General features: G+C 37.2%; 1 protein-coding gene across 3 annotated transcripts in view; it reads left to right on the forward strand.

Annotated features, from left to right (window-relative positions):
- Positions 1-24,775, forward strand: part of LOC139557907 (IQ motif and SEC7 domain-containing protein 1-like) — a 295,692-nt gene that overhangs the window by 155,068 nt on the left and 115,849 nt on the right. Inside the window, exon 1 of one of the 3 annotated variants that reach the window (XM_071373242.1) lies at positions 17,230-17,681. The exons of the other annotated variants lie outside the window; for them this stretch is intronic. Coding sequence (XP_071229343.1) covers positions 17,614-17,681 — 68 coding nt within the window. The 5' untranslated portion in view covers positions 17,230-17,613. Of the gene's footprint in view, positions 1-17,229; positions 17,682-24,775 lie in introns of those variants that run through there. 3 annotated transcript variants of the gene reach the window in all.

The raw sequence follows: 24,775 nt of genomic DNA on the forward strand, positions 1-24,775 counted from the left end.
CTATGTTGTATTATACCTGTTATATGATGTATTATACCTGTCATATGATGTATTATACCTGTCATATGTGGTATTATACCTGTCATATGTTGTATTATACCTGTCATATGTCTGTCATATGTTGTATTATACCTGTCATATGATGTATTATACCTGTCATATGTTGTATTACACCTGTTATATGTGGTATTATACCTGTCATATGTCTGTCATATGTTGTATTATACCTGTCATATGATGTATTATACCTGTCATATGTTGTATTACACCTGTTATATGTGGTATTATACTTGTCATATGATGTATTATACCTGTCATATACCTGTCATATGTTGTATTATACCTGTCATATACCTGTTATATGTTGTATTATACCTGTTATATGTTGTATTATACCTGTCATATGTTGTATTATACCTGACATATACCTGTCATATGATGTATTATACCTGTCATATGTTGTATTATACCTGACATATACCTGTTATATGTTGTATTATACCTGACATATACCTGTTATATGTTGTATTATACCTGTTATATGTTGTATTATACCTGTTATATGTTGTATTATACCTGTCATATGTTGTATTATACCTGACATATACCTGTCATATGATGTATTATACCTGTCATATGATGTATTATACCTGTCATATGTTGTATTATATCTGACATATACCTGTTATATGTTGTATTATACCTGACATATACCTGTCATATGATGTATTATACCTGTCATATGATGTATTATACCTGTCATATGTTGTATTATACCTGACATATACCTGTTATATGTTGTATTATACCTGACATATACCTGTCCTATGATGTATTATACCTGTCATATGATGTATTATACCTGTCATATGTTGTATTATATCTGACATATACCTGTTATATGTTGTATTATACCTGACATATACCTGTCATATGATGTATTATACCTGTCATATGATGTATTATACCTGTCATATGTTGTATTATACCTGACATATACCTGTCATATGTTGTATTATACCTGACATATACCTGTTATATGTTGTATTATACCTGACATATACCTGTCATATGTTGTATTATACCTGTCATGTTGTATTATACCTGACATATACCTGTCATATGATGTATTATACCTGTCATATGATGTATTATACCTGTCATATGTTGTATTATACCTGACATATACCTGTCATATGATGTATTATACCTGTCATATACCTGTCATATGATGTATTATACATGTTATATGATGTATTATACCTGTCATATGATGTATTATACCTGTCATATGATGTATTATACCTGTCATATGTTGTATTATACCTGTTATATGTTGTCATATGATGTATTATACCTGTCATATGATGTATTATACCTGTCATATGTTGTATTATACCTGTTATATGTTGTCATATGTTGTTATATGTTGTATTATACATGTGCCAGCAGCATACCACCCTGCATACCACTGCTGGCTTGCTTCTGAAGCTAAGCAGGGTTGGTCCTGGTCAGTCCCTGGATGGGAGACCAGATGCTGCTGGAATTTGTGTTGGAGGGCCAGTAGGAGGCACTCTTTCCTCTGGTCTAAACAAAGATCCCAATGCCCCAGGGCAGTGATTGGGGACATTGCCCTGTGTAGGGTGCCGTCTTTCGGATGGGACGTTAAACGGGTGTCCTGACTCTCTGAGGTCATTAAAGATCCCATGGCACTTATCGTAAGAGTAGTGGTGTTAACCCCGGTGTCCTGGCTAAATTCCCAATCTGTCCCTCAAACCATCACGGTCACCTAATAATCCCCAGTTTACAATTGGCTCATTCATCCCCCCTCCTCTCCCCTGTAACTATTCCCCAGGTCGTTGCTGTAAATGAGAACGTGTTCTCAGTCAACTTACCTGGTAAAATAACGGAAAAATAAAAAAATACCTGTTATATGTTGTATCATACCTGTCATATGATGTATTATACCTGTCATATGATGTATTATACCTGTCATATGATGTATTATACCTGTCATATGTTGTATTATACCTGTCATATGCTGTATTATACCTGTCATATGTTGTATTATACCTGTCATATGTGGTATTATACCTGTCATATGATGTATTATACCTGTCATATGTTGTATTATACCTGTCATATGATGTATTATACCTGTCATATGTTGTATTATACCTGTCATATGATGTATTATACCTGTCATATGTTGTATTATACCTGTCATATGATGTATTATACCTGTCATATGTTGTATTATACCTGGCATATGATGTATCATACCTGTCATATGATGTATTATACCTGTCATATGATGTATTATACCTGTCATATGTTGTATTATACCTGTTATATACCTGTCATATGATGTATTATACCTGTCATATACCTGTCATATGATGTATTATACCTGTCATATGATGTATTATACCTGTCATATGTGGTATTATACCTGTCATATGTTGTATTATACCTGTCATATGATGTATTATACCTGTCATATGTTGTATTATATCTGTCATATGTTGTATCATACCTGTCATATGTTGTATTATACCTGTCATATGTTGTATTATACCTGTTATATACCTGTCATATGATGTATTATACCTGTCATATACCTGTCATATGATGTATTATACCTGTCATATGATGTATTATACATGTCATATGTGGTATTATACCTGTCATATGTTGTATTATACCTGTCATATGTTGTATTATACCTGTTATATACCTGTCATATGATGTATTATCCCTGTCATATGTTGTATTATACCTGTTATATGATGTATTATACCTGTCATATGTGGTATTATACCTGTCATATGTTGTATTATACCTGGCATATACCTGTCATATGATGTATTATACCTGTCATATGATGTATTATACCTGTCATATGTGGTATTATACCTGTCATATGTTGTATTATACCTGTCATATACCTGTCATATGTTGTATTATACCTGTCATATGTTGTATTATACCTGTTATATACCTGTCATATGTTGTATTATACCTGTCATATGTTGTATTATACCTGTTATATACCTGTCATATGTGGTATTATACCTGTCATATGTTGTATTATACCTGTCATATGTTGTATTATACCTGTTATATACCTGTCATATGTTGTATTATACCTGTCATATGTTGTATTATACCTGACATATACCTGTCATATGATGTATTATACCTGTCATATACCTGTCATATGTTGTATTATACCTGTCATATGTTGTATTATACCTGTCATATGTTGTATCATACCTGTCATATGTTGTATTATACCTGTTATATACCTGTCATATGTTGTATTATACCTGTTATATACCTGTAATATGATGTATTATACCTGTCATATACCTGTCATATGTTGTATTATACCTGTCATATGTTGTATTATACCTGTCATATGTTGTATCATACCTGTCATATGTTGTATTATACCTGTCATATGTTGTATTATACCTGTTATATACCTGTCATATGATGTATTATACCTGTCATATGTTGTATTATAGCTGTTATATACCTGTCATATGATGTATTATACCTGTCATATACCTGTCATATGATGTATTATACCTGTCATATGTTGTATTATACCTGTCATATGTTGTATCATACCTGTCATATGTTGTATTATACCTGTCATATGTTGTATTATACCTGTCATATGTTGTATCATACCTGTCATATGTTGTATTACACCTGTCATATGTTGTATCATACCTGTCATATGATGTATTATACCTGTCATATGTTGTATTATACCTGTCATATGTTGTATCATACCTGTCATATGTTGTATTACACCTGTCATATGTTGTATTATACCTGTCATATGTTGTATTATACCTGTCATATGTTGTATCATACCTGTCATATGTTGTATTATACTTGTCATATGTTGTATTATACCTGTCATATGTTGTATTATACCTGTCATATGTTGTATTATACCTGTCATATGATGTATTATACCTGTCATATGTTGTATTATACCTGTCATATGTTGTATTATACCTGTCATATGTTGTATCATACCTGTCATATGTTGTATTATACCTGTCATATGTTGTATTATACCTGTCATATGTTGTATTATACCTGTCATATGTTGTATTATACCTGTCATATGTTGTATCATACCTGTCATATGTTGTATTATACCTGTCATATGTTGTATTATACCTGTTATATACCTGTCATATGATGTATTATACCTGTCATATACCTGTCATATGATGTATTATACCTGTCATATGTGGTATTATACCTGTCATATGTGGTATTATACCTGTCATATGATGTATTATACCTGTCATATACCTGTCATATGTTGTATTATACCTGTCATATGTTGTATTATACCTGTCATATGTTGTATCATACCTGTCATATGTTGTATTATACCTGTCATATGTTATATTATACCTGTTATATACCTGTCATATGATGTATTATACCTGTCATATACCTGTCATATGATGTATTATACCTGTCATATGTGGTATTATACCTGTCATATGTGGTATTATACCTGTCATATGATGTATTATACCTGTCATATACCTGTCATATGATGTATTATACCTGTCATATACCTGTCATATGATGTATTATACCTGTCATATGATGTATTATACCTGTCATATACCTGTCATATGATGTATTATACATGTCATATGTTGTATTATACCTGTCATATGTTGTATTATACCTGTCATATGTTGTATTATATCTGTCATATAACTGTCATATGTTGTATTATACCTGACATATACATGTCATATGATGTATTATACATGTCATATGTTGTATTATACCTGTCATATGTTGTATTATAACTGTCATATGTTGTATTATACTTGTCATGATGTATTATACCTGTCATATACCTGTCATATGATGTATTATACCTGTCATATACATGTCATATGATGTATTATACATGTCATATGTTGTATTATACCTGTCATATGTTGTATTATAACTGTCATATGTTGTATTATACTTGTCATGTTGTATTATACCTGTTATATGATGTATTATACCTGACATATACCTGTCATATGATGTATTATACATGTCATATGATGTATTATACCTGTCATATGTTGTATTATACCTGTCATATGTTGTATTATACCTGTCATGTTGTATTATACCTGACATATACCTGTCATATGTTGTATTATACATGTCATATGATGTATTATACCTGTCATATGTGGTATTATACCTGTCATATGTTGTATTATACCTGACATATACCTGTCATATGTTGTATTATACCTGTCATGTTGTATTATACCTGTTATATGATGTATTATACCTGTCATATGTTGTATTATACCTGTCATGTTGTATTATACCTGTCATATGTTGTATTATACCTGTCATATGTTGTATTATACCTGTCATATGTGGTATTATACCTGTCATATGATGTATTATACCTGTCATATGTTGTATTATACCTGTCATGTTGTATTATACCTGTCATATGTTGTATTATACCTGTCATATGTTGTATTATACCTGTCATATGTTGTATTATACCTGTCATTTGTTGTATTATACCTGTCATATGATGTATTATACCTGTCATATGTTGTATTATACCTGTCATATGTGGTATTATACCTGTCATATGTTGTATTATACCTGTCATATGATGTATTATACCTGTCATATGTTGTATTATACCTGTCATGTTGTATTATACCTGTCATATGTTGTATTATACCTGTCATATGTGGTATTATACCTGTCATATGTTGTATTATACCTGTCATATGTGGTATTATACCTGTCATATGTTGTATTATACCTGTCATATGATGTATTATACCTGTCATATGTTGTATTATACCTGTCATGTTGTATTATACCTGTCATATGTTGTATTATACCTGTCATATGTGGTATTATACCTGTCATATGTTGTATTATACCTGTCATGTTGTATTATACCTGTCATATGTTGTATTATACCTGTCATATGTGGTATTATACCTGTCATATGTTGTATTATACCTGTCATATGTGGTATTATACCTGTCATATGTTGTATTATACCTTTCATGTTGTATTATACCTGTCATATGTTGTATTATACCTGTCATATGTTGTATTATACCTGTCATGTTGTATTATACCTGTCATATGTTGTTTTATACCTGACATATACCTGTCATATGATGTATTATACCTGTCATATGATGTATTATATCTGTCATATACCTGTCATATGATGTATTATACCTGTCATATGATGTATTATATCTGTCATATGATGTATTATACCTGTCATATGTTGTATTATACCTGTCATGTTGTATTATACCTGTCATATGTTGTATTATACCTGACATATACCTGTCATATGATGTATTATACCTGTCATATGATGTATTATACCTGTCATATGTTGTATTATACCTGTCATGTTGTATTATACCTGTCATATGTTGTATTATACCTGACATATACCTGTCATATGATGTATTATACCTGTCATATGATGTATTATATCTGTCATATGATGTATTATACCTGTCATATGATGTATTATACCTGTCATATGTTGTATTATACCTGTCATGTTGTATTATACCTGTCATATGTTGTATTATACCTGACATATACCTGTCATATGATGTATTATACCTGTCATATGATGTATTATACCTGTCATATGATGTATTATACCTGTCATATGATGTATTATACCTGTCATATGATGTATTATATCTGTCATATGATGTATTATACCTGTCATATGATGTATTATACCTGTCATATGATGTATTATATCTGTCATATGATGTATTATACCTGTCATATGATGTATTATACCTGTCATATGATGTATTATATCTGTCATATGATGTATTATACCTGTCATATGATGTATTATACCTGTCATATGATGTATTATACCTGTCATATGATGTATTATACCTGTCATATGATGTATTATACCTGTCATATGTTGTATTATACCTGTCATATGATGTATTATACGTCATATACATGTGATACGTTCAGTCGGAGACCCTCCCATATTGCAGCTAAATCCAGCAGGATAGTGTGAAACCCCAGTCGCCAAGGCAACACTCTTGACTATACCTGTCATATGTTGTATTATACCTGTCATGTTGTATTATACCTGTCATATGTTGTATTATACCTGTCATATGTGGTATTATACCTGTCATATGTTGTATTATACCTGTCATATGTGGTATTATACCTGTCATATGTTGTATTATACCTGTCATATGATGTATTATACCTGTCATATGTTGTATTATACCTGTCATGTTGTATTATACCTGTCATATGTTGTATTATACCTGTCATATGTGGTATTATACCTGTCATATGTTGTATTATACCTGTCATGTTGTATTATACCTGTCATATGTTGTATTATACCTGTCATATGTGGTATTATACCTGTCATATGTTGTATTATACCTGTCATATGTGGTATTATACCTGTCATATGTTGTATTATACCTTTCATGTTGTATTATACCTGTCATATGTTGTATTATACCTGTCATATGTTGTATTATACCTGTCATGTTGTATTATACCTGTCATATGTTGTATTATACCTGACATATACCTGTCATATGATGTATTATACCTGTCATATGATGTATTATATCTGTCATATACCTGTCATATGATGTATTATACCTGTCATATGATGTATTATATCTGTCATATGATGTATTATACCTGTCATATGTTGTATTATACCTGTCATGTTGTATTATACCTGTCATATGTTGTATTATACCTGACATATACCTGTCATATGATGTATTATACCTGTCATATGATGTATTATACCTGTCATATGTTGTATTATACCTGTCATGTTGTATTATACCTGTCATATGTTGTATTATACCTGACATATACCTGTCATATGATGTATTATACCTGTCATATGATGTATTATATCTGTCATATGATGTATTATACCTGTCAAATGATGTATTATACCTGTCATATGTTGTATTATACCTGTCATGTTGTATTATACCTGTCATATGTTGTATTATACCTGACATATACCTGTCATATGATGTATTATACCTGTCATATGATGTATTATACCTGTCATATGATGTATTATACCTGTCATATGATGTATTATACCTGTCATATGATGTATTATATCTGTCATATGATGTATTATACCTGTCATATGATGTATTATACCTGTCATATGATGTATTATATCTGTCATATGATGTATTATACCTGTCATATGATGTATTATACCTGTCATATGATGTATTATATCTGTCATATGATGTATTATACCTGTCATATGATGTATTATACCTGTCATATGATGTATTATACCTGTCATATGATGTATTATACCTGTCATATGATGTATTATACCTGTCATATGTTGTATTATACCTGTCATATGATGTATTATACGTCATATACATGTGATACGTTCAGTCGGAGACCCTCCCATATTGCAGCTAAATCCAGCAGGATAGTGTGAAACCCCAGTCGCCAAGGCAACACTCTTGTCTGCCGCTTCCAGCACCACTCCCCTTAGTTTCACAGCAACCGTTTCTTAGCAACCTCTTCCTCCTCCCTACTCCGTCTCTAACTCTCTCTATTCCTCTCGCTCTCTCTCGCTTTCTCCCTCTCCCTCTCCCTCTCCCTCTCCCTCTCCCTCTCCCTCTCTTCTGTGTATGACTCTTCCTGCAGCTAAACTTGATTATGGAATGACAAAGGAGCAGAGGAGAGGAAGAAGAGGGGAGGAGATGAAGAAGGGGGGGAGATGAAGAAGAGGGGAGGAGATGAGAGGAGAGGAGAGGAAAGGAGATGAGGGAGCAGAGGAGATGAAGGAGAGGAGAGGAGGGGAGGGGAGGAGAGGAGGGAGCAGAGGAAAGGAAGAAGAGGAGGGGAGAGGAGAGGAGTGGAAAGGAGATGAGGGAGCAGAGGAGATGAAGGAGAGGAGAGGAGAGGAGAGGAGAGGAGAGGAGAGGAGAGGAGAGGAGAGGATAAATATAAAGGCTGAGAAGAGGGTAGGAACGACAGAATGACAGAAGGAAAAGCAGGATGGTAGAGAGCAGGGAGAGGGAGGTGGAGTGGATTAGTACAAGGGACAGATAAAATGGGAAGGAAAAGAAGACGAAAGGAGAATAGGAAAACGGGGAGGGAGAATAAATGATGGATGTAAATGGAGGAGTAAAGAAGAGGGGCATAGAAAACTGTTATTTTATTCATCATGGGTTCCACTGGTCTTCCCTCAGTCCCTCTGCTTCTCTCTTTCCTCAGTCCTCCTGCTTCTCTCCTCGCTCAGTCCCCCTGCTTCTCTCTTCCCTCAGTCCTCCTGCTTCTCTCTTTCCTCAGTCCCCCTGCTTCTCTATTTCCTCAGTCCCCCTGCTTCTCTATTTCCTCAGTCCCCCTGCTTCTCTATTTCCTCAGTCCCTCTGCTTCTCTTTCCTCAGTCCCTCTGCTTCTCTTTCCTCAGTCCCCCTGCTTCTCTCTTTCCTCAGTCCCCCTGCTTCTCTCTTTCCTCAGTCCCCCTGCTTCTCTATTTCCTCAGTCCCTCTGGTTCTCTTTCCTCAGTCCCCCTGCTTCTCTCTTTCTCAGTCCCCCTGCTTCTCTATTTCCTCAGTCCCTCTGCTTCTCTTTCCTCAGTCCCCCTGCTTCTCTCTTTCCTCAGTCCCCCTGCTTCTCTCTTCCCTCAGTCCCCCTGCTTCTCTATTTCCTCAGTCCCTCTGCTTCTCTATTTCCTCAGTCCCTCTGCTTCTCTCTTTCCTCAGTCCCCCTGCTTCTCTATTTCCTCAGTCCCTCTGCTTCTCTTCCCTCAGTCCCCCTGCTTCTCTATTTCCTCAGTCCCTCTGCTTCTCTATTTCCTCAGTCCCTCTGCTTCTCTCTTTCCTCAGTCCCCCTGCTTCTCTATTTCCTCAGTCCCTCTGCTTCTCTTTCCTCAGTCCCCCTGCTTCTCTCTTTCCTCAGTCCCCCTGCTTCTCTCTTCCCTCAGTCCCCCTGCTTCTCTCTTTCCTCAGTCCCCCTGCTTCTCTATTTCCTCAGTCCTCCTGCTTCTCTCCTTCCTCAGTCCCCCTGCTTCTCTCTTTCCTCAGTCCCCCTGCTTCTCTTTCCTCAGTCCTCCTGCTTCTCTCTTTCCTCAGTCCCCCTGCTTCTCTCTTTCCTCAGTCCCCCTGCTTCACTCTTTCCTCAGTCCCCCTGCTTCTCTTTCCTCAGTCCTCCTGTTTCTCTCTTTCCTCAGTCCCCCTGCTTCACTCTTTCCTCAGTCCTCCTGCTTCTCTCTTTCCTCAGTCCCCCTGCTTCTCTCCTTCCTCAGTCCCTCTGCTTCTCTCTTTCCTCAGTCCCCCTGTTTCTCTCTTTCCTCAGTCCCCCTGCTTCTCTCTTTCTCAGTCCCCCTGCTTCTCTCTTTCCTCAGTCCCCCTGCTTCTCTCTTTCCTCAGTCCCCCTGCTTCTCTCTTTCCTCAGTCCCCCTGCTTCTCTTTCCTCAGTCCCCCTGCTTCTCTCTTTCCTCAGTCCCCCTGCTTCTCTCTTTCCTCAGTCCCCCTGCTTCTCTCTTTCCTCAGTCCCCCTGCTTCTCTCTCTCCTCAGTCCCCCTGCTTCTCTTTCCTCAGTCCCCCTGCTTCTCTCTCTCCTCAGTCCCCCTGCTTCTCTTTCCTCAGTCCCCCTGCTTCTCTCTTTCTCAGTCCCCCTGCTTCTCTTTCCTCAGTCCCCCTGCTTCTCTCTCTCCTCAGTCCCCCTGCTTCTCTTTCCTCAGTCCCCCTGCTTCTCTCTCTCCTCAGTCCCCCTGCTTCTCTTTCCTCAGTCCCCCTGCTTCTCTCTCTCCTCAGTCCCCCTGCTTCTCTTTCCTCAGTCCCCATGCTTCTCTCTCTCCTCAGTCCCTCTGCTTATCGCTCATTGGGGGTGATTTCTACATGTATCTTGTGTGTACTGTACATACGGCGCTACAGTATTTATTGTGTTATGACACTTGAGCAACTGCACCGAGGTCTAGATGAATGTGTTTGTGTTATAGCATCTGTTAACAAATGCAGGCTCTCAACAAACATTGAAAATGACTAATTTTTGTCAAATCAGCTGTCCATTAAGAGGTTAGCATACTGGGTCTGGGAACAACCCAAAATCTTTAGAGAGGGAAAAAACACCACATAATGTTTTTATTTATTTAACCTGATTGAATTTATAACAGTACCTGAAGCTGCTCTGAATCCTCAGCATACCTAGCACCTACAGATGCCCTATCTTAATTTGACCCAGTTTCTCACAGCAGGAAAATTATACTGCAACAACATCATTTTCTTAGTTTTTTGTAAGGGTTGATAACGTTTTTGTTAGGGCAAATCAAGTCTCAAAATATGAAGTGGAAATTACAAACATTAGAAGCCTTTTTAAAAACCTTGAACACACTACAAGTTTGTTCAAGGATGATCAAATTAAGATACGGCATCTGTACCTACAGTACTCTACCATTAGATGCACTGTTTAGGAATAATACCGTTCAAAAAACCTACATAATATTAGCTAACTTAATTTTAGGTTAGTAAGTAAATGGTTTTCATTGAGTCTCTGGAGATCCAGAGGAGAGAAATCTATCAGGCCAAGCTGGCCTGTAATAATGGTAACACATGCCGTTAGGCCTATGGATGGACCCAGGAGAGAGAGACACACACACACACACACACACACACACACACACACACACACACACACACACACACACACACACACACACACACACACACACACACACACACACACACACACACACACACACACACACACACACACACACACACACACACACACACACTCACTTCAGGCTACAACATATGGAGTTGGTGTTGTATTTTGGAATCATTATCAGAGTGACATAGAATGAGTTAATTGGCTTTGAATAGCAGGACCTGGTCATCAACAACTGATACTTTCATTCATTGTAATTCACCAGATTGCTGGATTGAAAATGAGATGAAAAGGGAGAATCGTGCAGTAATAATGTAATAATTAATAATAATGTAATGTTTACTGTTAATAACATGAGCAGAGATAATGGGAATCGAGGATCTGAGCAAATCATGTTTTAAATCCCTTTAAAGAGAAAACAGGAGACATATGACAGATAGTGGGAGGAGGGATATATATATAGAGAGAGAGAGAGAGAGAGAGAGAGAGAGAGAGAGAGAGAGAGAGAGAGAGAGAGAGAGAGAGAGAGAGAGAGAGAGAGAGAGAGAGAGAGAGAGAGAGAGAGAGAGAGAGAGAGAGAGAGAGAGAGAGAGAGAGAGACCAATCCAATTAAACCCAACCAAATCACGAGAAGGCTAAAAGATAAGTACTTTACATATTGGAAAGCATTAAAAAAAACAGAGCAAACCTGAATATTATTTAGCCCTAAACTGGCTCAGGACAAGACCCAGATGCAGACAGTTTCAAAGTAACAAAAGTTTATTAGGGCAGGCAGAGGTCAGTAATCCACGCTTCAAGACTGCTTTGATCACGCGGATTGGAATATGTTCCGCACGGCGTCCAACAACAACAATGATGAATATGCAGATTCGGTGAGCGAGTTCATTAGGAAGTGCATTGACGATGTCGTACCCAGAGCAACGATTAAAACATTCCCAAACCAGAAACCGTGGATTAACGGCAGCATTCGCGTGAAACTGAAAGCGCGAACCACTGCTTTTAACCAGGGCAAGGTGACCGGAAACATGACCGAATACACACAGTGTAGCTATTCTCTCCGCAAGGCTATCAAACAGGCTAAGTCCCAGTACAGAGACAAAATTGAATCGCAATTCAACAGCTCAGACACAAGGGGTATGTGGCAGGGTCTACAGTCTATCACGGATTACAAAAAGAAAAGCAGCCCCGTCGCGGATCAGGATGTCTTGCTCCCAGACAGGCTAAATACCTTTTTTGCCCGCTTTGAGGATAATACAGTGCCACTGACACGGCCCACTACCAAAACCTGCGGGCTCTCCTTCACTGCAGCCGAGGTGAGTAAAACATTTAAACGTGTTAACCCTCGCAAGGCTGCAGGCCCAGACGGCATTCCCAGCCGCGTCCTCAGAGCATGCGCAGACCAGCTGGCTGGTGTGTTTACGGACATATTCAATCAATCCTTAGCCCAGTCTGCTGTTCCCACATGCTTCAAGAGGGCCACCATTGTTCCTGTTCCCAAGAAAGCTAAGGTAACTGAGCTAAACGACTACCGCCCCGTAGCACTCACTTCCGTCATCATGAAGTGCTTTGAGAGACTAGTCAAGGACCATATCACCTCCACCCTACCGGACACCCTAGACCCACTCCAATTTGCTTACCGACCCAATAGGTCCACAGACGACGCAATCGCAACCACACTGCACACTGCCCTAACCCATCTGGACAAGAGGAATACCCATGTGAGAATGCTGTTCATCGACTACAGCTCAGCATTTAACACCATAGTACCCTCCAAACTCGTCATCAAGCTCGAGACCCTGGGCCTCGACCCCGCCCTGTGCAACTGGGTCCTGGACTTCCTGACGGGCCGCCCCCAGGTGGTGAGGGTAGGTAACAACATCTCCACCCCGCTGATCCTCAACACTGGGGCCCCACAAGGGTGCGTTCTGAGCCCTCTCCTGTACTCCCTGTTCACCCACGACTGCGTGGCCATGCACGCCTCCAACTCAATCATCAAGTTTGCGGACGACACTACAGTGGTAGGCTTGATTACCAACAACAACGAGACGGCCTACAGGGAGGAGGTGAGGGCCCTCGGAGTGTGGTGTCAGGAAAATAACCTCACACTCAACGTCAACAAAACAAAGGAGATGATTGTGGACTTCAGGAAACAGCAGAGGGAGCTCCCCCCTATCCACATCGACGGGTCAGTAGTGGAGAAGGTGGAAAGTTTTAAGTTCCTCGGTGTACACATCACGGACAAACTGAATTGGTCCACCCACACAGACAGCGTTGTGAAGAAGGCGCAGCAGCGCCTCTTCAACCTCAGGAGGCTGAAGAAATTCGGCTTGTCACCAAAAGCACTCACAAACGTCTACAGATGCACAATCGAGAGCATCCTGTCGGGCTGTATCACCGCCTGGTACGGCAACTGCTCCGCACACAACCGTAAGGCTCTCCAGAGGGTAGTGAGGTCGGCAGAACGCATCACCCGGGGCAAACTACCTGCCCTCCAGGACACCTACACCACCCGATGTCACAGGAAGGCCATAAAGATCATCAAGGACAACAACCACCCAAGCCACTACCTGTTCACCCCGCTATCATCCAGAAGGCGAGGTCAGTACAGGTGCATCCAAGCAGGGACCGAGAGACTGAAAAACAGCTTCTATCTCAAGGCCATCAGACTGTTAAACAGCCACCACTAACATTTAGCGGCCGCTGCCAACAAACTGACTCAGCTCCAGCCACCTTAAAAATGGGAATTGATGGAAATTATGTAAAAATGTACCACCAGCCACTTTAAACAATGCCACCTAATATAATGTTTACATACCCTACATTACACATCTCTTATGTATATGTATATACTGTACTCTATATCATCTACTGCATCTTGCCATCTTATGTAATACATGGACCACTAGCCACTTTAAACTATGCCACTTTATGTTTACATACCCTACAGTACTCATCTCATAGGTATATACCGTACTCTATACCATCTACTGCACCTTGCCTATGCCGTCTGTACCATCACTCATTCATATATCTTTATGTACATATTCTTTATCCCTTTACACTTGCGTGTATAAGGTAGTAGTTGCGGAATTGTTAGGTTAGATTACTTGTTGTTATTACTGCATTGTCGGAACTAGAAGCACAAGCATTTCGCTACACTCGCATTAACATCTGCTAACCATGTGTATGTGACTAATAAATTTGATTTGATTTGATTTGATTTGAGTCCGTAAGGTACAGAACGGCAGGCAGGCTCAGGGTCAGGGCAGGCAGAGGTCAGTAATCCAGAGCAGAGTCCGTAAGGTACAGAACGGCAGGCAGGCTCAGGGTCAGGGCAGGCAGAGGTCAGTAATCCAGAGCAGAGTCCGTAAGGTACAGAACGGCAGGCAGGCTCAGGGTCAGGGCAGGCAGAGGTCAGTAATCCAGTGGTGTGACAAGGTACAGAACGACAGGCAGGCAGAATGGTCAAAAACCGTGAAAGCTAGAAAACTGTGACTAGAGACAGACAGGATCACGGGGGGAAAACGCTGGTAGGCTTGATGAAACAAAACGAACTGGCAACAGACAAACAGAGAACACAGGTATAAATACACTGGGGATAATGGGGAAGGTGGGCAACACCTGGAGGGGGGTGGAGACAATCACAAAGACAGGTGAAACAGATCAGGGTGGGACATAAACAGAGAGTACACAGTGGCAGAATACCTGACCACTGTGACTGACCCAAACTTAATGAAAGCTTTGACTATGTACAGACTCAGTGAGCATAGCCTTGCTATTGAGAAAGGCCGCGGTAGGCAGACCTGGCTCTCAAGAGAAGACAGGCTATGTGCACACTGCCCACAAAATGAGGTGGAAACTGAGCTGCACTTCCTAACCTCCTGCCAAATGTATGACCATATTAGAGACACATATTTCTCTCAGATTAAACAGATCCACAAAGAATTTGATAACAAACCCAATGTTGATAAAGTCCCATATCTACTGGGTGAAATACCACAGTGTGACATCACAGCAGCAAGATTTGTTACCGGTTGCCTCAAGAAAAGGGCAACCAGTGAAGAACAAACACCATTGTAAATACAACCTATATTTATGTTTATTTATTTTCCCTTTTGTACTTTAACTATTTGCACATAATATGACATTTGAAATGTCTATATTCTTTTGGAACTTTTGTGAGTGTAATGTTTACTTTTGTTTACTATCTACTTCACTTGCTTTGGCAATGTTAACATATGTTTCCCATGCCAATAAAGCACTTACATTGAATTTAATTGAATTGAGAGAGAGAGAGAGAGAGAGAGGAGGGTGGAGAGAGAGAGAAAGATTGTGAGAGACAAAGAAAGGGAGAGATAGTGTGAGAGACTGCTGCGTATAATGAATTATAGAGTGTTGTCTTCAAGGCAATAATTCAGTGTGTGTGTGTGTGTGTGTGTGTGTGTGTGTGTGTGTGTGTGTGTGTGTGTGTGTGTGTGTGTGTGTGTGTGTGTGTGTGTGTGTGTGTGTGTGTGTGTGTGTGTGTGTGTGTGTGTTGTGTGTGTGTGTGTGTGTGTGTGTGTGTGTGTGTGTGTGTGTGTGTGTGTGTGTGTGTGTGTGTGTGAGAGAGAGGGGGAGAGAGAGAGAGAAGCTTTCCCTCTGGTTCTGTCAGAGAGAGAGAGAGAAGCTTTCCCTCTGGTTCTGTCAGAGAGAGAGAGAGAGAGAGAGAAGCTTTCCCTCTGGTTCTGTCAGAGAGAGAGAGAGAGAGAGAAGCTTTCCCTCTGGTTCTGTCAGAGAGAGAGAGAGAGAGAGAGAAGCTTTCCCTCTGGTTCTGTCAGAGAGAGAGAGAGAAGCTTTCCCTCTGGTTCTGTCAGAGAGAGAGAGAGAGAGAGAAGCTTTCCCTCTGGTTCTGTCAGAGAGAGAGAGAGAGAGAGAAGCTTTCCCTCTGGTTCTGTCAGAGAGAGAGAGAGAAGCTTTCCCTCTGGTTCTGTCAGAGAGAGAGAGAGAGAGAGAAGCTTTCCCTCTGGTTCTGTCAGAGAGAGAGAGAGAGGTGATGCATGGGGAAAAGAAGCTGCCAGGTTCTAGTCTCGGCTATTGTCACTTTACATTGTCACACAGAGCCTGAGCATGGGTGATGTCCCTCTGCTGTTGTCAGTAGGAGCCATGCAGGGGACAAGGCCATTCAGGTTCACGTTTCACTGCACTCTGCAAAGTGTCTTTGAGACGAAGGGACAGGTCGAACTAGGCCTAATGCTATATGTTACATACAGTATGGCAGTGTGGGCCCCAGGAAAAATTGCATATTGGGCTGAAATAACTAAATAGATGCTACTTAGTTTTAAATGAATTCATCATAAATTGATATTAGTCCGTGGACTATAATATGTGTCTGTGTCTTTCATTTGAGGATGTATTCAAATTGAAAAAAAAAAAAAAAACACTTGGGAGAGCATAGAGAGGTTAAAATAGGCCTGCCCCCCCTCCCCATTTGATGAGAGTGTTGACTGGAGCCTGAAATCAGACTAGCAGCAGTTGTGTTGTTGCCGTGACTGCTGTGTCACGCTGCTCTGCTCAGGCAGACAGCAGCCCTGCGCGCCTAGAGAGAGAGAGATAGAAACTGCCGCGTTAGAGATTCAAAGAAATTCGAGGGAGGAAGAGAGGACGATGGGGAATTAGACGTTTGAGGGGATTGAGCCGAGGACTGTCGATGTTTCTCTTCTTCTCTCTTCTGAGTTGACGACGTTCTCTACCTGAAATAACAGAAGCATGCCATCAGAGGCGAATCATTGGCGTGCGTCTCTCTACGAGCGGCTGTCCGTGTTCGAGCCAAATTAACTACAAAAACGGAATAACGGTTTTTATGCACGCGGACGAGACGTGAGTTAGTTAGCAACAATGTGGTGCATAAACTGCGCCTCAGACAAGACCCCTGCCATTCTTCATAATAACAAGCTGATATACTGGTAAGGACGCGTTTGAGTTGTATTATAGAACGCTGTTTAGTCACAGATTATGCGGCAATATTCGCCAGAAATAAAACGAATTCTTACATTCCATGGCATTGAACATATTTTATTTTACATAAACACATATAGGTTTGATAAATAAATAAATTGCATAACATAAAGGATAATATTGAATTTGTCTTTGGGTGACAACCAGTTGGTCAATATGGTGTGGTGGACTGCAATAGAACAGGGATTTGTTTTTGATCTCCTGTAGCATGTGTTGGCTCTGATTTCGACCCCTTTCTACAGTAGGCTGCAGTAGAGCAGACCAGACCACAGTTTGTCGACTGGATTATGTTCTCTCTCTCTCTCTCTCTCTCTCTCTCTCTCTCTCTCTCTCTCTCTCTCTCTCTCTCTCTCTGTCTCTCTCTCTCACTCTCTGTCTCTCTCCATTTGGATAACCGTTGGCAGTTGCGGAGGGGGTAATGAGGCATTCAACCACGTACATTTAAAAATTAAGAATTGTTTTCTGTGTTGTAATCTTTTAATTGTCTACAAACTGACAGCTTTCACACATTAATTTTATGGTACAGTTGTCTGATGGTGTGTAGGTCTAGTATGTGCTGGACCAAAACACATTACATGATGAAAGTGTTACAATGTCTCTAACGTATGGAGGTTAAGATATTGTTTATAAAAAAAAAAAATCTAAAGTCATATTTTATAACCATATAGTAATATAATGAACCTATTAGAGACAGTGTGTGACTGTATGTGAGCCAAATGAGAGGGTGCTCATGAAGAGATTCCAGCAGGCACAGATGGAGCCCTAGGAGTGCTGGAGCACCTGACCCTTTGCCCTCCTATCAGGTGATCAGCTGATATATCTAACTAGTTGATTCATCTAGTCTACATTAGAGGTGATATAACTAACTAGTTGATTCATCTAGTCTACATTAGAGATGATATAACTAACTAGTTGATTAATCTAGTCTACATTAGAGGTGATATAACTAACTAGTCGATTCATCTAGCCTACATTAGAGGTGATATAACTAACTAGTTGATTCATCTAGTCTACATTAGAGGTGATATAACTAACTAGTTGATTCATCTAGCCTACATTAGAGATGATATAACTAACTAGTTGATTCATCTAGTCTACATTAGAGGTGATATAACTAACTAGTTGATTCATCTAGCCTACATTAGAGATGATATAACTAACTAGTTGATTCATCTAGTCTACATTAGAGGTGATATAACTAACTAGTTGATTCATCTAGTCTACATTAGAGGTGATATAACTAACTAGTTGATTCATCTAGTCTACATTAGAGGTGATATAACTAACTAGTTGATTCATCTAGTCTACATTAGAGGTGATATAACTAACTAGTTGATTCATCTAGCCTACATTAGAGATGATATAACTAACTAGTTGATTCATCTAGCCTACATTAGAGATGATATAACTAACTAGTTGATTCATCTAGTCTACATTAGAGGTGATATATCTAACTAGTTGATTCATCTAGTCTACATTAGAGGTGATATAACTAACTAGTTGATTCATCTAGTCTACATTAGAGGTGATATAACTAACTAGTTGATTCATCTAGTCTACATTAGAGGTGATATAACTAACTAGTTGATTCATCTAGTCTACATTAGAGGTGATATAACTAACTAGTTGATTCATCTAGCCTACATTAGAGATGATATAACTAACTAGTTGATTCATCTAGCCTACATTAGAGATGATATAACTAACTAGTTGATTCATCTAGTCTACATTAGAGGTGATATATCTAACTAGTTGATTCATCTAGTCTACATTAGAGGTGATATAACTAACTAGTTGATTCATCTAGTCTACATTAGAGATGATATAACTAACTAGTTGATTCATCTAGCCTACATTAGGGATGATATAACTAACTAGTTGATTCATCTAGCCTGCATTAGAGATGATATAACTAACTAGTTGATTCATCTAGCCTACATTAGAGATGATATAACTAACTAGTTGATTCATCTAGCCTACATTAGAGATGATCAGCTGATATAACTAACTAGTTGATTAATCTAGCCTACATTAGAGATGATATAACTAACTAGTTGATTCATCTAGTCTACATTAGAGGTGATATAACTAACTAGTTGATTCATCTAGTCTACATTAGAGATGATATAACTAACTAGTTGATTCATCTAGTCTACATTAGAGATGATATAACTAACTAGTTGATTCATCTAGTCTACATTAGAGATGATATAACTAACTAGTTGATTCATCTAGCCTACATTAGAGATGATATAACTAACTAGTTGATTCATCTAGCCTACATTAGAGATGATATAACTAACTAGTTGATTAATCTAGTCTACATTAGAGATGATATAACTAACTAGTTGATTCATCTAGCCTACATTAGAGATGATCAGCTGATATAACTAACTAGTTGATTAATCTAGCCTACATTAGACATGATCAGCTGATATAACTAACTAGTTGATTCATCTAGCCTACATTAGAGATGATATAACTAACTAGTAGATTCATCTAGCCTACATTAGAGGTGATATAACTAACTAGTTGATTCATCTAGCCTACATTAGAGATGATATAACTAACTAGTTGATTAATCTAGTCTACATTAGAGATGATATAACTAACTAGTTGATTCATCTAGCCTACATTAGAGATGATATAACTAACTAGTTGATTCATCTAGTCTACATTAGAGATGATATAACTAACTAGTTGATTCATCTAGTCTACATTAGAGGTGATATAACTAACTAGTTGATTCATCTAGTCTACATTAGAGGTGATATAACTAACTAGTTGATTCATCTAGCCTACATTAGAGATGATATAACTAACTAGTTGATTCATCTAGCCTACATTAGAGATGATATAACTAACTAGTTGATTCATCTAGTCTACATTAGAGGTGATATATCTAACTAGTTGATTCATCTAGTCTACATTAGAGGTGATATAACTAACTAGTTGATTCATCTAGTCTACATTAGAGGTGATATAACTAACTAGTTGATTCATCTAGTCTACATTAGAGGTGATATAACTAACTAGTTGATTCATCTAGTCTACATTAGAGGTGATATAACTAACTAGTTGATTCATCTAGCCTACATTAGAGATGATATAACTAACTAGTTGATTCATCTAGCCTACATTAGAGATGATATAACTAACTAGTTGATTCATCTAGTCTACATTAGAGGTGATATATCTAACTAGTTGATTCATCTAGTCTACATTAGAGGTGATATAACTAACTAGTTGATTCATCTAGTCTACATTAGAGATGATATAACTAACTAGTTGATTCATCTAGCCTACATTAGGGATGATATAACTAACTAGTTGATTCATCTAGCCTGCATTAGAGATGATATAACTAACTAGTTGATTCATCTAGCCTACATTAGAGATGATATAACTAACTAGTTGATTCATCTAGCCTACATTAGAGATGATATAACTAACTAGTTGATTCATCTAGCCTACATTAGAGATGATATATCTAACTAGTTGATTCATCTAGCCTACATTAGAGATGATATAACTAACTAGTTGATTCATCTAGTCTACATTAGAGATGATATAACTAACTAGTTGATTCATCTAGCCTACATTAGAGATGATATAACTAACTAGTTGATTCATCTAGTCTACATTAGAGATGATATAACTAACTAGTTGATTCATCTAGTCTACATTAGAGATGATATAACTAACTAGTTGATTCATCTAGTCTACATTAGAGGTGATATAACTAACTAGTTGATTCATCTAGTCTACATTAGAGATGATATAACTAACTAGTTGATTCATCTAGTCTACATTAGAGATGATATAACTAACTAGTTGATTCATCTAGTCTACATTAGAGATGATATAACTAACTAGTTGATTCATCTAGCCTACATTAGAGATGATATAACTAACTAGTTGATTCATCTAGCCTACATTAGAGATGATATAACTAACTAGTTGATTAATCTAGTCTACATTAGAGATGATATAACTAACTAGTTGATTCATCTAGCCTACATTAGAGATGATCAGCTGATATAACTAACTAGTTGATTAATCTAGCCTACATTAGACATGATCAGCTGATATAACTAACTAGTTGATTCATCTAGCCTACATTAGAGATGATATAACTAACTAGTAGATTCATCTAGCCTACATTAGAGGTGATATAACTAACTAGTTGATTCATCTAGCCTACATTAGAGATGATATAACTAACTAGTTGATTAATCTAGTCTACATTAGAGATGATATAACTAACTAGTTGATTCATCTAGCCTACATTAGAGATGATATAACTAACTAGTTGATTCATCTAGTCTACATTAGAGATGATATAACTAACTAGTTGATTCATCTAGTCTACATTAGAGATGATATAACTAACTAGTTGATTCATCTAGCCTACATTAGGGATGATATAACTAACTAGTTGATTCATCTAGCCTACATTAGAGATGATATAACTAACTAGTTGATTAATCTAGTCTACATTAGAGATGATATAACTAACTAGTTGATTCATCTAGCCTACATTAGAGATGATCAGCTGATATAACTAACTAGTTGATTAATCTAGCCTACATTAGACATGATCAGCTGATATAACTAACTAGTTGATTCATCTAGCCTACATTAGAGATGATATAACTAACTAGTTGATTCATCTAGCCTACATTAGAGATGATATAACCAACTAGTTGATTAATCTAGTCTACATTAGAGATGATATAACCAACTAGTTGATTCATCTAGCCTACATTAAAGATGATATAACTAACTAGTTGATTCATCTAGCCTACATTAGAGGTGATATAACTAACTAGTAGATTCATCTAGCCTGCATTAGAGATGATATAACTAACTAGTTGATTAATCTAGTCTACATTAGAGATGATATAACTAACTAGTTGATTCATCTAGTCTACATTAGAGATGATATAACTAACTAGTTGATTCATCTAGCCTACATTAGAGATGATATAACTAACTAGTTGATTAATCTAGTCTACATTAGAGATGATATAACTAACTAGTTGATTCATTAAGCCTACATTAGAGATGATATAACTAACTAGTTGATTCATCTAGCCTACATTAGAGATGATATAACTAACTAGTTGATTCATCTAGCCTACATTAGAGATGATATAACTAACTAGTTGATTCATCTAGCCTACATTAGAGATGATATAACTAACTAGTTGATTCATCTAGCCTACATTAGGGATGATATAACTAACTAGTTGATTCATCTAGCCTACATTAGAGATGATATAACTAACTAGTTGATTAATCTAGTCTACATTAGAGATGATATAACTAACTAGTTGATTCATCTAGCCTACATTAGAGATGATCAGCTGATATAACTAACTAGTTGATTAATCTAGCCTACATTAGACATGATCAGCTGATATAACTAACTAGTTGATTCATCTAGCCTACATTAGAGATGATATAACCAACTAGTTGATTAATCTAGTCTACATTAGAGATGATATAACCAACTAGTTGATTCATCTAGCCTACATTAAAGATGATATAACTAACTAGTTGATTCATCTAGCCTACATTAGAGGTGATATAACTAACTAGTAGATTCATCTAGCCTGCATTAGAGATGATATAACTAACTAGTTGATTAATCTAGTCTACATTAGAGATGATATAACTAACTAGTTGATTCATTAAGCCTACATTAGAGATGATATAACTAACTAGTTGATTCATCTAGCCTACATTAGAGATGATATAACTAACTAGTTGATTCATCTAGCCTACATTAGAGATGATATAACTAACTAGTTGATTAATCTAGTCTACATTAGAGATGATATAACTAACTAGTTGATTCATCTAGCCTACATTAGAGATTATATAACTAACTAGTTGATTAATCTAGTCTACATTAGAGATGATATAACTAACTAGTTGATTCATCTAGCCTACATTAGAGATGATATATCCAACTAGTTGATTCATCTAGCCTACATTAGAGATTATATAACTAACTAGTTGATTCATCTAGTCTACATTAGAGATGATATAACTAACTAGTTGATTCATCTAGCCTACATTAGAGATGATCAGATGATATAACTAACTAGTTGATTCATCTAGCCTACATTAGAGATGATATAACTAACTAGTTGATTCATCTAGCCTACATTAGAGATGATCAGATGATATAACTAACTAGTTGATTCATCTAGCCTACATTAGAGATGATATAACTAACTAGTTGATTCATCTAGCCTACATTAGAGATGATCAGATGATATAACTAACTAGTTGATTCATCTAGCCTACATTAGAGATGATATAACTAACTAGTTGATTCATCTAGCCTACATTAGAGATGATATAACTAACTAGTTGATTCATCTAGCCTACATTGGAGATGATATAACTAACTAGTTGATTAATCTAGTCTACATTAGAGATGATATAACTAACTAGTTGATTCATCTAGCCTACATTAGAGATGATCAGCTGATATAACTAACTAGTTGATTGATCTAGTCTACATTAGAGATGATATAACTAACTAGTTGATTCATCTAGCCTACATTAGAGATGATATAACTAACTAGTTGATTCATCTAGCCTACATTAGAGATGATCAGCTGATATAACTAACTAGTTGATTAATCTAGTCTACATTAGAGATGATATAACTAACTAGTTGATTCATCTAGCCTACATTAGAGATGATATAACTAACTAGTGGATTCATCTAGACTACATTAGAGATGATATAACTAACTAGTTGATTCATCTAGTCTACATTAGAGATGATATAACTAACTAGTTGATTCATCTAGCCTACATTAGAGATGATCAGCTGATATAACTAACTAGTTGATTAATCTAGCCTACATTAGAGATGATATAACTAACTAGTTGATTCATCTAGCCTACATTAGAGATGATATAACTAACTAGTTGATTCATCTAGTCTACATTAGAGATGATATAACTAACTAGTTGATTCATCTAGCCTACATTAGAGATGATATAACTAACTAGTTGA

The sequence above is a fragment of the Salvelinus alpinus genome, chromosome 28 (assembly GCF_045679555.1).
Source record: "Salvelinus alpinus chromosome 28, SLU_Salpinus.1, whole genome shotgun sequence".
In the NCBI taxonomy this organism is placed as follows: Eukaryota; Metazoa; Chordata; class Actinopteri; order Salmoniformes; family Salmonidae; genus Salvelinus; species Salvelinus alpinus.